The sequence below is a fragment of the Octopus bimaculoides genome, chromosome 2, assembly GCF_001194135.2.
Source record: "Octopus bimaculoides isolate UCB-OBI-ISO-001 chromosome 2, ASM119413v2, whole genome shotgun sequence".
In the NCBI taxonomy this organism is placed as follows: domain Eukaryota; kingdom Metazoa; phylum Mollusca; class Cephalopoda; order Octopoda; family Octopodidae; genus Octopus; species Octopus bimaculoides.
This window is the reverse complement of record NC_068982.1, coordinates 106,973,864-106,992,572: the sequence shown is the minus strand read 5'-3', so window position 1 is coordinate 106,992,572 and position 18,709 is coordinate 106,973,864. Positions and strand designations below refer to the sequence as shown.

General features: G+C 33.7%; 1 protein-coding gene across 2 annotated transcripts in view; it reads right to left on the bottom strand.

The window, feature by feature from the left end:
- Positions 1-6,399: 6,399 nt before the first annotated feature.
- LOC106871014 (death domain-associated protein 6) overlaps positions 6,400-18,709 on the bottom strand; it is a 28,711-nt gene continuing 16,401 nt past the window's right edge. The window contains exons 5-9 of one of the 2 annotated variants that reach the window (XM_014917270.2): positions 17,517-17,643; positions 17,280-17,399; positions 15,010-15,097; positions 12,596-12,722; positions 6,400-8,909 (exon numbers count right to left, since the gene is read on the bottom strand). In XM_014917270.2, coding sequence (XP_014772756.1) covers positions 8,059-8,909; positions 12,596-12,722; positions 15,010-15,097; positions 17,280-17,399; positions 17,517-17,643 — 1,313 coding nt within the window. In that variant the 3' untranslated portion in view covers positions 6,400-8,058. The remainder of the gene's footprint in view (positions 8,910-12,595; positions 12,723-15,009; positions 15,098-17,279; positions 17,400-17,516; positions 17,644-18,709) is intronic. The other variant, XM_052978573.1, reaches the window with a different exon arrangement.

Genomic DNA, 18,709 nt, shown 5'->3' with positions numbered 1-18,709 from the left:
TGTTAATATATTTATCTAAAATTATTTTACTTAATTTACCTAGATCTGACTTACAAGGACAAATAAGCCTAACTTTAGGGTCAGAATAAAAATTATCTTTATGGTCTTTTAAAGTAATTCTAGGGTGCATCGGTACATAAGGTTCTGTCTTACTATCAAGTTCGTATTTAAACATTATTAATTTAGAGGCCTTATTAATCAAATTTAAAGTATTTTCTGGAACTATCTTATATTTCTTATATAATAAAGGTTATGAAGGGTATTGGAGTCAACCAAACCCTAAAGATACAGGTAATACCGAGTAAGTGCTGTATACTGACTGGTTTTGCCCTCTGACGTGGTTGCAACATGAGTGGGGATTATAACCTGGGTCGTGTATTAGCGTGTGTATATATAAAAAAGAATAAGATAGAGACCAGTGGCAAAGGTAGAATTATATTTTATGTATAAAGTCTATATAATTCTACCTTTGCCATTGGTCTCTTTATCTTATTCTTTTATATATATATATAGAGAGAGAGAGAGGCTGTTCTATTAAAAGTACAGAATTTGAATTCAACATCCAGGTGCAGTCGTGGCTGTGTATTGAGAAATTTACTTACCAACATGGTTCCAGGTTCAGTCCCATCATGTGGCATTTGGACGAGGCCAACCAAAGTTTTGTGAGTGGAATTTGGTAGACAAACTAAAAACCCACCATGTGTGAGTGTGTATATATATATATATGTGTGTGTGTGTTTGTGTCTCCTTGTCTTTGTATCTCATGAGTTGTAAAATGATTGTCACTACCATACATGCAATGCCATTCATTTCCAGTATTAAACTCATTATGATCTCTTATTACTTCAGTATCACATTAAATCTATAATCCATTACATGACCACTCTTATGTTCATTGTACATTCATTAGGAACAAAGCTAAAAACTCTTGCATCCAAACTTTTCAACTGATTGGATACTATTTGGTTTTTGCTAATGTATAAAAGAGTGGACATTTTTTTTTCTTTCTTCTTTCAGTCACTGGACTACAGCCATGCTGAGGCACTGTCTTGATGGGTTTAGCCCAAAAAATTGACCCCAGCATTGTATTTAGAAGTTTGGTACTTATTCTGTCTCAACACTAATTGCCAAGTAGTGGTGAAGAACAAACACAAAGATACAGACACACATGTATATATATATATATATATATATATATATATATATGATAGGCTTCCTTGGTTTCCATCTACCAACTTTACTCACAAGGAATTTGTGACCCCAGAAGTCACTTGCCCAAGGTGCCGTGCAATGGGACTGAACCTGAAACCACATGGTTGAAAAGCGAACTTCTTAATCACACACTCATGTTTGCACCTTACATATCATCATCATTGTCATTTAATGTCTGCTTTCCATGCTGGCATGGGTTGGATGGTTTGACGAGGGCTGGCAAGCCAGAAGGCTGCACCAGCTCCAATCCAATCTGGCAAAGTTTCTACAGCTGGATGCCCTTCCTAACGCCAACCACTCCGAGAGTGTAGTGGGTCCTTTTTATGTGCCACTGGCACTGGCAGTGACCATGCTTGAATGCTGTTTTTTACATGCCACCGGCACGGAAGCCAGTAAGGTGGCACTGTTACAAAGTGAAATTACTAAATGGGTATGGATAAAGCTACTAACTAATGGATATTCATATCACTAACTCATGGTACTAATGAAAAATCTCAAGATTAGTTGTTTATTTTTCTAGGTTCTCATTTCCAATATTTCAAAAGATTTAGTTTTTATTTCTTATTGGGAGTTATTTATATGTACATAAGCCTAGGTTAGCATTGAATACGCAAACCAACTTTTACATGCTGAAAAAGTTTGTTTCTGCAATTAACATTCATTAGTTTGAATAGATATACTTTGAGAAAGATATTAATGATGATCTATCCTGATGCAGTATTGGATTTAAAAGGTTGATAACCTTAGTATGGTGACCAAAATAGACTGACCAGTATTGGGTACAGAAATTTTTCGTGCTGTAGACTTCCTCTTATAGAAATGGAAGAAATTACTGAAGGAAAGCAATTGATAAGTAGTACTTGAACTATTTTTCTTGGGGACCCTGCATCAATTCACTCCAATGTGCACATGTGTAGATATGCAGTAGGACTTCAGCCCCACAGTGTGGCACCTTGGGCAACCGTCTTCTACTATAGCCTTGTGAGTGGATTTGGTAGATGGAAACTGAAAGAAGCCTGCTACATATAATATATATGTATATACACATGCATGTCTTTGTATTTGTACCCCCATCACTGCTTGACAATTGGTGTTGGTGTGTTTACGTCCTTGTAACTTGGTTCAGCAAAAGAGACTGATAGAATAAGTCTTGGGGTTGATTTGTTCAACCAAAACCCTTCAAGGTGGTGCTACAACATGGCTGCAGTCAAATGATTGAAATAAAAGAATAGCAAATTAAACAGTTCGAAATTATGCTTTACTCAAAAAAAAAAAAATGTAAAAAAACTTAATCTTCAATTAGTATTAAAACTTATTTCATGAGTTTGTATTTTACTGATGATATTTTATTTCAAGATCACTTAATTCTCATTACATTTAACTGGTAATTAGTTCCAAAACATTCTGAGAATTACCTGTTGCAATAGTTTACCTTTCTATTAATAAGATCAATCCCCACTCCTTATATATCTGAGACTGTAAGGTGAATGTTAGGTCAGCTTGCTTATTACTACAATTAAGTCTTTGCCTACAGAAGACAGGTGACATATTTGTCTGTTTTTGGACAGCATGTCAAGCATTGTGAAATAATCCAATAAACCTCTCTACACACAATAATTCAAATTAACAAGTGTTCTTCTATATGGTCACTTGACTTGCTAGATATAGTAACCAAATCTCCTCCAAGCATTGAATGTCTTAAAAGGACACATTCAACAATGTAGTTTTTGACACACTGCCTTGAAAAGAAATCTGATGTTCAGATGGTTTAACCTTTAAACCAACTATTTTTTTTTTCACTTGTTTCAGTCATTAGATTGCAGCCATACTGGGGCACTAACTTGCAGGGTTTAGTCAAATCAACCCCAGTATTTTTTTTTTCTAAGCTTGGTACTTATTCTATTAATTCCTTCTTGCCAAACTGCTAAGTTATTGGGATGTAAACAAACCAACACCAGTTGTCAAGCAGTGCACAGACACGTATATATATATGATGGGTTTCTTTCAGCTGTCTCCACTAACAAATCTTTGCCCATTGTGCCAGGCAGTGAGACAACCCAGATCCATGTGGCTGGGAAGCAAACTTCTTAAAATATTTCGTTTTATGTTCAAACCATCCTCTCACACCTATTCTACAATGCTACAGTCATATCATTGAAATCTCAAAGGTACAAGATAATGCATTATTAATTGAAAACAAATGTAAATAAATAAACATTTCATTTGACAGAGTAATCTGAATACTAAAGGGTTAATCATAGATCTGCTAAGTAAGAACTGACATGGGTTTAAATACAACCCACAGCAGAAGAAAGACTATAGAAAATAACAGGCAGATTTTCCATGTTTTAAGTAATGTATTTATTTGTTATTCAAATATACTTTGTTAATCTGATAAAAGCATTTACATTATTCATTATTTTTAATTTTAAAATGGCAGTGTTCTTTCAAATTATTGGTAAAGAAAAAATATAAGTTTAAGTGAACAGTGTACAGTACAAGATGGATAATAAACTAACCATATTTGTCACACACTGGTCATTACCAGCTGTACTAAATTTCTGAAACTAGGCTACTTAATACTTTGATGCCATGTCAGTGTTTCAATTGTATGTAAATTGAACATTCAGAAATACAAGTACAGTAAGTAATGACCATGTCTTTCCCTAGGACATTAAGCAGTGTAACAGAAGTTAAGTAAATACAACCATTTGCCATGTGTGAGAAACTGGTAAACACTGCAGAGAAAAGGGCCCCTAGCAATTCATTTCCTCTATTTGGTTGATTCCTAGTTGTAACTATTTCATTTTACATTGCAATGTTTTTGAAAGAGACATGACCATCACAGCTTACTCTTTTCACCCTCCTTCAAAGTCAATAGGTATTTTCATCTATATAGATTATTTATCCGATTGCATTATTTTCCCTTTATTTATGAAATAAATTATAGAATAACGAGTTAAATTCATACAAAAACAACAAATGAAAAATATCTTAAGGCAGAAATATATTATGTATTTTTAATATTAACTAGTTAACAAAATGTTTAGAAAAGTAATTTTGAAAAGTTTTAGCACATGGTGGCCTTCAAGTGGTACAGACAGGAATTTTGAAAACCTTCATGTATGCATACAAAATATTGAGATCATAAGGAAGAAACAAATTAATCATTTTGTGACCATATTTTCAAATAAAACATGTTGTCAATGTATTTTGATTTTTAAATTAATCAGAAATTTTGGTAGATTTAAATACAGTAACAGACTTGTCTATTAGGCTGGTGTTTGGAACATCACTTTACAAAAGTTCTGCGATAATTAAGTTTCAATATAAATATGACTGTTAGTATCACAGAATTATAGGCAGTCAAAAGCTGGTCAATATCAAAAGGATTAAAGAGAAAAAGATGGAAAGAGCAAACTGTTACTCAGCCAAAAGGAAATTTTAGTGCTTAACTGATGATTGTGTGTACATATTAAATTCTAACTCATCAAATCTGCTGTATGTTCAAGCATGGAATTTACTTCCAACCACAAGGTTGCAGATTTAAACCCAGTGTCTGATACTTTGAATGTCTTCTACCTTAGGCACAGCTCAACCAGTACCTCATGTCGTTAACAAGTTTGCTTTTCAGTTACATGGTTTCAAGTTGGTCCCTGTGTGGAACCCTGGGTGTTTTCTATAGCCTAGGGCTGACCAATACCGTGCGACAGAATATGGTAGATGGAAACTGCAGGAAGACATTTTATATATGCGAGATGGAGGGTGAAAGTTGATATTCCACCTTGTTACAGTGAAGCTGTGCAAATGTTGACATGAACAGTTGCTTTGTTCTCTTGAAAACCTCAGAATTAAGAAATTCCTAACTTGAAAAATAAATTAGGATTTTTTTTAATTATTTTTTTTTTTGTCACTAACATTAATAAATGTATAAGATATTGTTTCATTGGTTTTGTATGAGTTTAACTTGTTGAACAACAGCTATGCTTAAAAATGTGTTTAATTACTTTTGGAGGAAGATCAAATCCACAGCCCAAAGTAACACCTTTAGAACTATCTAGATATCTAACAAAACAAATTTTAAGATGATTATAACTTTTGAAAAGAGTTTCAGTGATTGAATTATAACCATGCATCACTTCTGACTCAACCATCCCGACGTTCTATAATCTCATTCAATCAATGTTACTTGCTTTAGCTAACCGAGGGAAAATGTAAAGTGCATGATTAAAAAGAAATATTGAATTCAAAACAAATGAACATATATATACATATTGTAGTAATCACGTACTGAAATCCATTGAAGTAACTAGAACTGGGACAAATTAAAAAAGCAAATCTGGACAGTCAATAAAAGTTCTTTACCGATATGACACTTTTAAACAATGTCTAAAGGAATGATGGCAAGAAGGCAAAAGTAGCAGGGAGGAAATCTTGTTATGGTCAATAAATAAAAGTACTAGTATACTGAGATCAATTCAGCCAACTATATTGTATTCTCTGAAAAACAAAATGTCTTTGTACCTACATAACAAACTAATACTTATATTTACTGAGAGGAAAGAGGGTCAGAGATCAGGAATTCATTAGCAAACACAAATAGGGGTATGATCCAAGCCAGCCAAATCTGAAAAATAGTTTTGATTCCTGGTTACTCTCATCTAACACCAAGAGATTATAAATGTATAAACATCACACTTGTGCCTCTTGCAGGAGGTTCAGTGTTGAAGTGCCTTTTCATTATGAAACAGGTGTACTCAAGTTTTTGAACAGAATTAAATATATAAACCTTTTAAAGGGAGATCATTGATAATAGACTTTTTTTTTTTTTTTGATATGTAAAGACTTGAAAAAGTAGAGAAAAATGTTATTGACATTTTATGAATTATTAACATAGTTCCTAAAAGAAAACCAATATACAGATCTTTCCTTTTATTAAATTTCAATGATTAGAAAGATGTAAAGAGTTTCCTGCATAATTCAGGATTGCCAAAAATAGTAAGTATCTCGGCAAGAGACAATCTCTTTCACATAAGTAATACATTTTTGTTTAATTTTACATCAACAATGGATTAAAACTTATTAGCCTAAAAGAACATATTAGAATAATACTTAAAAGTCTCAACGACATCTTAATAATTTAATAATAGGAATCATAAAAAATGTAAACAGGAAAAAAAAATCTCATAAAATGAAGGAATGATAATTTATTTTGTACAAGAGCAATGCATAAATATATTTTATGATAAATACAAATAGATTTTTGATGGAAAATAGAAACTTTTGTAAGCTGAATGTTTCCTAGAGAAACATGTTTGGTGACATGAGATCGAGCTGTAGACAATTATAAAGCAACAATTTAAGTAAAAAACACTATTTCTCAATGATTTTGTAGGTGTTTTTTTTTTATAACCATGAAACAGTTTTGTATGATAAGTAAAACTTATAAAAGATTGTCATTGTTTACTTGTTAAAAAATTATGGCTAAAAATCATCAAAGTTGTCAGTTAACTTGATGATGGGAAAATTCTTAAGAGCTGTATTTTAAACCTTCTATATATGTTTTAGTACATGCCAAACGAAGCAAGGAAGTGTTATAGTTGACTGAAAAGATGAATCGTATATTACTGGTGCTTATTTTGCTGATCTTATAGAGATTTTTAGTCTACTAATATTAATCAGCACCAAATGAAAGTAAATCCCAACATGATTAAGAGATAGAATAAAACTTGCTAATTCATTTATTCAATGTTCAGCTGTTTGATCTATTTCCATAGTATTAAACTAAACATGTATTTATTTAGTTCTACCTCAAGTTAACCACGCAATTTGTGAAAGTTATTAAAATACCTTTAGAAGTATCTTAATCATTCAAACTTTTAATATAACTGAAAAATGCAAACATTTGCCAATAAATATTTTAAAACATAACCGATAAAGAGTGTTTATAAATCACCATTAGACAATAAGAGTGACAACAGAAAAGGGGAGTATTATGAACGAAAACCATACAACTGGCTTAAAACCCTCCAATATTTGACTAATGAGAATGCATGTAGAGAAACTCTGAAAGGGGTATAGCTTGCTGCAGAAAAGAGTTAACCCCCTTTGAACAATACTTCAAAACTGTGTAGTCTCAAACCAGGTCTTATGTTTCAGACTGACTGATGAAAAACATTTTTTGATGCAAGATGCATTAATGATTATTAGATGGATCAAACCTGAATTTCTAATCCATCAGCCCCACCAAAAAAACTTTATATGCATTAATTGCAAAAGTCTAATAAGATTCTTTCTCTTTTAAAAACATTTCTGGAGGTTTCTTGTGGCATTTTAGAAATTGGTATTTGTAAAACCAAAAAGCTGGCTTAAAATAAGTGGGAAAAAAAAATAAAAAAATAAATAAATACAACTGACCAAAAAAAAAATAAACCTCCAGTATTTACTGACTAATAGAATGCATGATGAAAAGTCCTTGGAGGAATTTAGCTTCCTGCAAAAAATACTGGTTTTTTAGAATAGTTTTTTATACATACAAGTTTACCCTACATAAAATACAGAGGAGAGAAAAGAAAAAGTCCTCTGAATATATTACTGATAGTTTGGTTTTAAGTAGCTTAACTTTGAAAAGAGTTAACAATGTGAGAATGAAATAAAACAGTGAATTACTTTTTAAATGGATATTATACACATACCAGTAATAATTTTATTAAACAAGCAGGTGTGACTGGTTTTAGATTATTTTAAGATTTTATTTATAATAACTTTTATTTTTATAAATCCCATATTTATACATGTTAATATGTAGATTTGCTGTTTATGTATATTTTCGTACACACAAACATTTCAATCAGAATCAGATAAAACAATAACTTCTTTAGACTGAGCAATAGCAGGCCACTTTTGACTGCTTCTAACACCATAACTACTACCCGAAGTCACTTGATAATTCTGACTTTGATAATTAGTCTGTTGTGCAGTAAAATATTCAGAATTACTAGTCCGATTGTTCATGCTATATGCTAAAGAAGCAACAGAAGCAATTTTAAATGAGACACCATCAAAATCTTGTTGCTGAACCTGAGTTTTTACTTCCATACTAAGCTGCATATTGCTTTGAGAAGAAACATACATTCTTCCTGATGATAATGATGATGATGATGATGTGGTTGTCGACGATGATAATGAAGTGTTGGAATTTCTAGCACCAACTGCACATCGAGGCCTTAGTGGTATAAGAGATTGCTCTTTACATGTTGATGTATGAGTGTCTACTTTGTTGATTGGAATGCTGCAGCTTACACCATTTTCTTCAGATTCAGAAGAATCGAGATCGATAACTATCTTTTCACTCACATCTTTGCTCTTTTCATTGCTGGATTTGTCTGAATTGCTTTTAACCACTCTGTGTAAAGGTAACAAAGGTAGTGCCTGTGAAGAGCTTTTACCTTTAGGTGATTGGGCTGACATTTTGCAACCACGATTTTGTCTGCTCCTTGTCTTAGGATAACTGCTGGATGCAGAACTGTCAGAAATATTATTTATATCATTTTGAAAGTTGGTAGGTATTACCAACTTCTCTAATTGTACTTTCAAGTCTTTTGTGGGGGTTATTTGTAATGAGACGCTCCCTGAAGGTTTAGCTGTTTTGACTTCAGTAATGTCATCATCTTCATCGTCATCATCCAATGCCATTACTGCAGAAAACAAACCAAAAAAGCATTATTATTACAAGTGACCTATACAATATCATTTGAAAATTCTTATATAAGCAACTGGCTTATTAAGCTAACCACATATGGATCTTCAGTTACAATCAATACCTACATCAGACAGAACACCATTCACAAAGCTCTGCATTAACTGGATCTCACAAAATGTGCTCTAAAGGCTGTTGAGAAAGCTAGGTATAGATGAATGGTGTTGGAGAGTAATCTGGACCCTATACTAGGGTACATATAAGCAAAAGGAGGATTGTCAGTAAATTTAGAAAGGAATTTTGTATACAGGTTGATGTTCACTAAGGCTATTCTTCAGTCTCTCATTATTAGAATCTTTGAGGCAAAAATACATGAGCAAGTCTGGACATCCTTTAGAAATCCTTATAAGTACTCACACGGAAACAAACCGCAGATGCATGAGATGCACTTGAGTAATAAACAGTTGAGGCATCTATACATGGTTCAGTAGAAGTCTTAGATAATTTTTGCTACCTTAGAAGACAGTACTGAAGATGGATATAATGCAGATATAATTTCAATGAATGGCAGTATAAGAATTTCAGAGAATTGTAACAAGGGTTTCTTATACCATTTAAAAGATGAACTATATGAAACAGGTAGAATGATAACATGTGGCTGGGAGACAAGGATATTGTGAGCTCAAGATTAATTAAAATTGTAGAAGTGAGCAGAGACAATGACTGGGCATAAAATACATCAATCAGTATGTGCAATAGATGCAGATGCACTGATAAGTGTTTAATGTAAACAATTGACGTGCACCATTAAACTGAATGTGGAAGGTATTTTTGCCGCAGGCAGGTTATGAAACACTTGCAGACAACTGGAAAAGTTAAACCAGAGAATGTCAGGCTTCGCAAATAACATGAGAATGAAAATGAATGTTAGTACCAGTGTTATACATCCATACAGATATAGTAAAATAATGATGATGGAAAATCAGCAAGGAAAAACAGTCTATCCAACAACCAAAGAGTCTATTCAGTTTTCATACAAAAATTGCACATTTTGCTCTGAAACTCAAGGTTAATATGTCAGAGAATGATGGCTAAACTACTAACTAAACAATGACATGTCAGGTAATTTCAAATAATAATTAAATAACAAGGAAAATTTTTTGAAATAAGTTTCAAGTTAATTTTCCACATTAGCAAGGGTTATACTAGTAATTTCATAGACCCACACATATCCTATACATTTTCTGTAGTGTTAGAAAAGTAAATAGACAAAATAGCTCCATAATTTCATTTCAATATTTTTGTCAGTTATTTCTGCTCTACCATCAAACACTACACATTTAAATAACTATAACATCTTCATCGTCGTCATCATTTAATGTTTGTTTTCCAAGTCAGAAGACTGCACCAAGCTCTACTGTGTGCTTTGGCATGGTTTCTATGGCTGCATACTCTTCCTTAATGGCAACCATATCCCCAAAGTTACAGGGAGGTGTATACAGTGAAGTGGACCAGGGATTGGAGTAGGTGAATGATTGCAAAGGGGGTGTGGGAGATAGAGGGTAGAGGGAATGCAGTGAGTGGATACAGGGAGAGGGAAGAGCTATTAGGAGGCTACCATAAAAAACCCATGTAAATTGTGCACCTATATAATTTACACAGGTGATTTTCAGGATAAAAATCAATAACAAAAAGCTTCTACTTGTAAAATTCGTACCCAAAAGTTTTCAGAATTGCCAATATAGCCAGGAGGAAAAGGTTTTCAATTTAGTTGTATTTAGCATAATTTCACTTAGATTTTATTAAATTTTCCATTAAATAAAAATAATTTCTGTTTAACAGGTATTACATTAAAATCTATTAAATTACGAAGTATTTGTGTTGTCTATATAAATAAAATCAGTTTTGCGGGGACTGACACATGTCTGTCTGTTTTACCTGCTCAGTATACCCTCCTTCTCCTCCCTTATGAGACTGACAATGGCAATCTGCTTTAGCCACTTGGTATACCTTCCTCCTCCCTTGACATTAGCGTTCTAATAGTAAAAATAAATAAATGAAAAATATGACGCTGATTGTGTGCGTGTAACTGTATGAGACTGTGTGTTTGCGTGTATGTGTAACTGTATGTGATTGTGTGTGCTTGTATGTGCATGCACACACACGTACCTCCTGTATGAGACTCTGTGTTTGTGTGTCTCCACATAACAGGAAATAACTGAAGTATTATTTTACAAATTGTAAGCATGTATATATGATATAATGAAGGAAATTATTGTATACAGTGCTCAGGTGCACTACAACTAAAAAATAAACAAAAAACATAAAGCCATCAGGTATACTGTTGGCAGATTTTAGGAAGCATGGAAATTTTTAAGGATGTAGTATCTAATAACTGATGCAGGTAGTTTATTCCATGCTTCAGCAAATCTGAGTGTGAAAATGTGTTTCCAAAAGTCATGGGTGCTATGTTGTTTTTTTGATTTTACAAGCATGTCAGCGAGTGTTTGTCACAGGGAATTCTAAAAGATGCCCAAGGTTGTTGTTGGAAAGATAGAGGATAATCTTGTTTATAATAAACTTTACATTTCTTGCTCACAAGAGATTATGTCTGATCTTTAGCATACAGCTATATGTCTTCTCAGACCATGATCACAAGAAAAGTTGTTGATAAGAACTATCAATAAAAACAAAGCTGATAAATATGCACAGGTGTTGCAAATTAAGTTTAATTACCAATAAACATCAGCTTGGATGACACATTACTCAACCAAGTAAAATATGTAAAATATGGCCTGGACCATGATTACCAGCATGTACGTCAGACTTCAAAAGTAGTTAATAGATGGTTTTAGTAAATTTATACAGAAAAAGTAAGGATTATACCATCCAGCATAAATAAAAGTCAGCTTCATTATATTTAAGCCCATTAAATGAGTCAACTTCCAGTATGAATGTTTGTTTTGTATGTCTTTCTTCAACAAAAAAAAATTTCTAAAAAAATTCTGAAAACGATCTACTCATTTAATTTAAGCACCCACTAAATTTATTTTTATTTTTGTGAAAAAAAGTGCGTAAATTACATGGATTTTTATGGTAATTAGATCTTCTGTAAAAATATTTACTATGTCAGTTCAAAAATATATCTGAAAATTTAGTACGGATAAATGTATATGACAATTAAAAAAAGACGTAGTGCCAATCTATAATTGTGGAGGGAATATGTGGAAGGGGTAAACTTAGGAAGACATGGGATTAAGTGGTGAGAAAGAATCTACAGACGTTGGGACTCACAGACAGGATGACAGGGGACCCAAGACTCCTGGTGGTTTGTTGTGTTTGAAAAGACACATCAAGCTAAGTAAAAGTGTGGATGTCTTTTCAAGCTGCCTCAGCTGATCATCCTTAATCTCACAGGTTTGTAGGTGCTGGTGTCACGTAAAAAGCACCCATACCGATATTACATAAAAGCACCCAATACACTCTGTTACATGGTTAGCATTGGTACAGGCATCTAGCTGTAGAAATCATGCCAAAACAAACAATTGAAGCCTGGGTAGTCCATCAGCTGATCAGCTCCTGTCAAACAGTCCAACCAATGCCAGCATGGAAAATGGATGTTAAATGATAATGATGACGATGATGATATATGGTACTATTTTAACTTAAATTGCTGATATGCACCTTCATCCAATTCTGGAATTTCATCCTCCTCATCCTCTTCTTCAGATGAACTTTCTAAAGCATTTTCATCAACTTCTTCAGGCTGAGCATTGGTATCATATTGTTTCTGAGCATATTTTGATATAATCTAAAACAAAAAGATATATACATTAACAGCTAATTCCCTGCATATACACTGAAAAAAAAGTTAACAATAAGTTAGATATTTCAAGTTGTACATAAAAGCTAAGTACATAGAAAGATAGAAAAGTGGCTGTTAAAATGACTTTTATTTTTTTACATCAAAGATACACTACAGGACATTCTAAGCTTAAGAACAAGCCACTATACCTGATATTTGTCTACCTGGAGAAAACATCTGATAGAATACCACACTCAGTAGCCAAAAATAAAAACTAGGGTGTAGATGAATGGTTTGTTAGAACCATGCAAATTATGTACTGTGATATTGTCAAAAAACTGAGAGCTAGCAACAAGTTCAGCAAATATATTAGCATGCATACAAGTACTCATCTTGGCTCAGTTCTCAGCCAGCTTTGTTTATTATAGTTCCCCAGACCATAACAGGTGTCTACACTTGGTAGTTCACAGGCACTCTTGTATGCAAAGACCTAGTATACAATTACAGAAAAAATTTGAAACATGGAAGGAAAATTTAGAACTGAGAAAGGAAAGAAGGCAAAACTCTGTTGCCATTTGGGAGATGGTCATTAATATACTAAACATCAGAGGCAGGGCAGTGTGGTTAAGAAGTCTGCTTCACAACCATGTGGCTTCAGGTTCAAGCCCACTACACAGTACCTTAGGCATGAGGCTTCTACTATCGCTCCAGGCTAACCAATGTCTTGTAAGCGAATTTGGTAGATGGAAACTGTATTAAGCTTATCTTATATATATCAACATAGATGGCTACATGCAAGCGCCAAGTGATCCAAATAAGGAACCTGCAGTAGAGGAAGACCAAGAAAGACGAAGAAGTGAAAGATGATCTCCAGAGGACAAACCTCATCAAGAAGACAAGAGACAGCAACAAGTGTTGAGATGCTATGTTGGGAAAAAACCTGTCCAATACGTGTATGGAAAATGAGGATTATAATGATTAGTATTTCATTGCTTGTGATTATCATCATCATTTAATGTCTGCTTTCCATGCTGGCATGGGTGGGACGGTGTGACTGAAAACTGGTAAGCCAGGGTCTGCACCAGGTTCCAATTTGATTTGGCAAGGTTTCTATGGCTGGATGCCCTTCCTAATGCCAGCCACTCCAAGAGTGTAGTGAGTGTTTTTTGTGTGCCACTGATCTGACACCAGCATCAGTCATGACTGCAGTCTCACTTGGCTTGACAGATCAACACAAGCACAGTATATCGTCAAGGGTTTTGGTCACCTGTCACTGCCTCCATGAGGCCCAACACTCGAATGGTGCTTTTTGCATGCCACCGGCATGGGTGTCAATCAGACGGCACTGGCATCAGCCACGACTATGATTTCACTCATTTCAACAGGTTTTCACAAGCACAGCATATCACCCAACGATTAAAGGATGCTTTTAAAGGGCCAGTTATGCAACACTGGCATCGGTCATTATTACGAACTCACTTGGTTTAGAATGGACAGAACAAGAAAGACAACATATATCAAATTTAAATGAAACAATTTAACTCAGTATGACTGTAAATAGATAGGTTGCTAAAAAGCTATCCCATAGTTTATGGGTTGAGACCATACTATGTCATTGTCATCATGACCATCATCCCCTTTTTATGTCTGTTTTTCCATGATTGCCGATGTATCAAAATCTGCTTGGATTACAAATGAGGTAGAAAACTTAATGGCTTATATTGGTTGCAAAGGGATCTGTCATAAAATGTCTAAGACTAGAGTAAGCTTGATATTTATAACGTGTTACTTAGAAACTAAGGTACATTCCCAAATAAGACTATATTCTAAACATAAATATACTTCAATAGAGTGGATTTATTTATTTTAAATAATGGCTAATACACTCATGCAAAAAGTTCTGGAATTAGGTGTCAGAATGAGCATTCAGGTTAACTGTAGATCAACAATCATCTTACACTGAGAAGAGCCACAGATTAGAAAAGAAAGGAATTACCCGAAGAAAATTGTTAGTACTTAACCCTTTAGCATTTAAACCGGCCATATCCGGCCCAAATATTCTCTGTTTTATGTTCAAACTGGCCAGATCCAGTTTCTCACACTGATCCTACAATGTCATTCTAAAAATAAACAATCACATCATCGAAATCTTGAAGCTACAAGATAATGCATGATTAATTCAAAACAGTGTGAATAAATAAGCATTACATATGAGAGAGTAATTTGAATGCTAAAGGGTTAATGTTGGTTACAATTTATAACAAAAAAAATGTGTAGATAAAAGGTGATTTACATCATCCAGCTTTGATTTTGCAAGTTTACGGTTTTCATCTAACTTCTTCTTCAAGTTTTTGTCATAAGTAGCAGGATCAGAAGTTATTCTGATGAAAAAGAAATGAAATAAAGGTTAATACTTTAAGCAAAAGATAGATCTTCAATAAAAATTTTTATTTCAAAACACAATTAAGAAGTCAACTAATTAAGAGATCAAGCCTAGTGAGCTGAGTTGGTTGATGGAAACTGAAAGAAGCCTGTCCTCTATCTGAGTGTATGTGTGTATATTACTGTCTCCTAGGTTTGACTTTATGTGATAATTATAAACGAATGTCATCAACATGCAAGCTGTGTCCTTCATATCCAATCTTCCATGAAAACATGTCTGGTTATGTAGAAACATTACCTACCTTGGAAACAGGTGAGGGTTGGTAACAGAAAGGGCTGTAGAAAGACCACTTCAACAAATTCCATCCAACCCATGCAAGCATGGAAAAGTGGACATCACATAATGATGATGTCAGACTATATCCAAAATTTCTTCGCATCCTCATTCAAAAACATGAAAATATTAGCTGCTGACTAATAATAATATTTTGATTTCAATGCATATTTATTTACAGTTAGCTTTTTAAGAATCTATGTATTGAAGATGTTAACACTAGCTTACCTATTAGTTTTCATATTGAATGGTGTCTGGATTATGCATTACTGATAAAATCAAAATAAAACTAAAACACGACCAGATTTGTCTCCCATACTTGCTAAAAATTTGCATGTAATATTTAGTCATTCACTAATATATTTTCTCTCAGTGCATATTTATTTCTAAGGAGAGTTTTTTATGCTCTATACATGAAATATGCTAAGATCAACTTACACACACTATGTATATACTATACAACCATACACATATTTATACGGAGGTGGGGGAGAGAAGGCATATGAGGTAGTGGTTAGAATGTTGCACTCCTGATCAGAAGATCATGGTTTTTCAATTGCCAGACCAGCAAGTGTATGGTGTTCTTGAGCCCAACACTTCTTTTCATGTTGCTCCAGTTTAATCAGCTGTTCAGTAAGGATGTTAGCCTGCTCGCCAAGTCAGCAGGGTGGCATCATTTGAAAGCTACAACAATGCGAGAAATCATATTGTGACCAGCAGTGTATAAACAACATCTGATACAGTTGGGAACAGGGAAGGCATCTGGCCACAGAAAAATCTGTCAATGAATTCTGTCCGAACTATGGTAAGCATGGAAAAGTGGATGTTAAAATTATTAACATTATCATTGTTCTTATTATTAATAAGGTGGTGAGCTGGCAGAATCGTTATTGCATCAGACAAGATGCTTAGCAGCATTTCATGCCTTCACATTCTGAGTTCAAATCCTACCAAGGTCAACTTTGCCTTACATCCTTTTGGGGTCATCAACAAAATAATTGCTAGTCGAGTATTGTGGTCAATGTAATCAATTTACCCCTCCCCCAAACTTGCTGGCCTTGTGCCAAAATTTGAACCCCTTAGTTTCAATTATTGTGTGATGAACTATACAGTTGAGCAGCATGTATGAAAAGCCAGTAGTTTAACCAACTGAACAACCTACTTATTGAATTAGCATTAAGTGGCTGAATATTCCACAAACATATGTAAGGCTCAAGCATCAACATGAGGTGTGAAACAATGCTGAGCCTAATGAGTACAGAAACAATGCAATAGAAAATATTCTGTTATCTAAGTAATCTTCTAACTGATGGTCTATCAATTTTACAGCATGTGTATGCTCTTACATAATCAAGAGATATCAAATACCAAATCTTCATGTAACACTTCTGAAGAGTTACCAACTTTAAATAATATGAATGACATCATAACTGATATGAACAACAGAGTTCTTTTATCAATTAGGGATATATTTTTGGCTTTTGTTTTCACTAAACTTATACTAAATGAAATACAAATTGTAGGATATGATCTGACTGCCATAACTTCAACATATCCCCACATATCCTTTAGCATGTAAACTGACCATATCTGGTTCAAATATTCCACTTGTTTTATGTTTAGACCAGCCAGATGCAACCTCCAACAAAATATCAATGTTATGAGATAATGTATGATTAATTCAAAACAATGTGAATAAATAAACATTACATTTGACAGAACAATGTGAATGCTAGAGTTAAGATTACACTCAATGAGATTACACTGAGATATGAACAGGAATAATTCAAATTACATATTGTCAATCTCAGTACACCAATTCAAAGGTAAGAAAACCATCTAAATACCTGTATGCTTCAGTTTGACTATTTCCAAATGTTAGGATAAAATCACGATGACGCCTTTCTTGGAGTTGATTCCCAACATCAGTAAATGTTTCTCTGGCTAAGTCATCAATATTTGTTTTTCTACAGTAAATGGCAATTCATGTCAGAAGATTACAACAAAATATAGAGCATAAAAATGAAGTATCAATGAAAACAGATTCCATTTCCCTGATGATTCTTTAACAAATAATAACTTACCCTAAATATAACTTGTGTACTGTGTTCACTTGATTAATAATATTTTTGATATCAAAATAATCTGGGAAAATTTTTTTCTTGTTGATAAACTTTTCAATTTTTTTATTGATTTCAGAATAACGAGTACCTATAAAACAAAATACAAAGAATTTTAATGAGATTTCATTATGAAACCAAATATTAGAAAAAAGTAGTTACGACTATCCCCATCATCCCATCATCACTTCATACTTTTCCTTCACAACCGTATCCTCCTGCACTCCCACCATCAAATCGTTAAAAGTTCAAATTAATTTTGAACTCTCTCAACTTCATGAAGCTACTCATCCCTATTTGTCTGTTTACAATGTCTTTTAAGGAATTTGAGCGTTACTCTTCATTCTTGGACAAAGAAAAAAATTTTCAAAAATTAGATAAACAAAGAAATAAAAAGTTAATTTAGTAAGAAGTCACAAGAAAATTAACAAGAGAAGATTTACACTGTCACACAAAAATTTAGTCAATAAGAGAAGATTGTACAATGTGCATCATATATGTATATTGTCAGAGTCAACTTTTGAAATTGTATCAGAAGATCAAATATCTTTACATTTTAAGTATCAATTACAAGACAATAGAATGTGTGTGGTTAGAAACCAAAGCTATGATAAAATGCTCAACTGATTCATAAGTCATTCAACTGGCATTATGAATGTAAGAATGATTTTTATATATATATTACTAGCAGAGATACTCAGCCTTGCTTGGGATTAAAATGGCATATTTTATTGTTTTACTTGTTTCAGCCATGTGACTGTGGCCATGCTGGAACACAGCTGTTGGTTGAACAAATCGACCACAGAATTTCTTCTTTGTAAGTCTAGTACCTAGTCTATCAGTGTCTTTTGCTGAACTGCTAAGTTATGGGAATGTAAACACAGCAACATTGGTTGTCAAGCGATGTTGGGGGGGGGGGGAACAAACACAGACACACAAATATACACATATATACAACAGTCTTCTTTTAGTTTCCGTGTATGAAATCCATTCACAAGGCTTTGGTAGGCCTGAGGCTATGATATATCCATCTCTCTCTCTCTCTCTTGTATTGCCATCCGGTTTCACCAGTCCTCAGTCAAGTCGTCCAACCCATGCTAGCATGGAAAGCGGACGTTAAACGATGATGATGATGATGATGATGATATATATATATA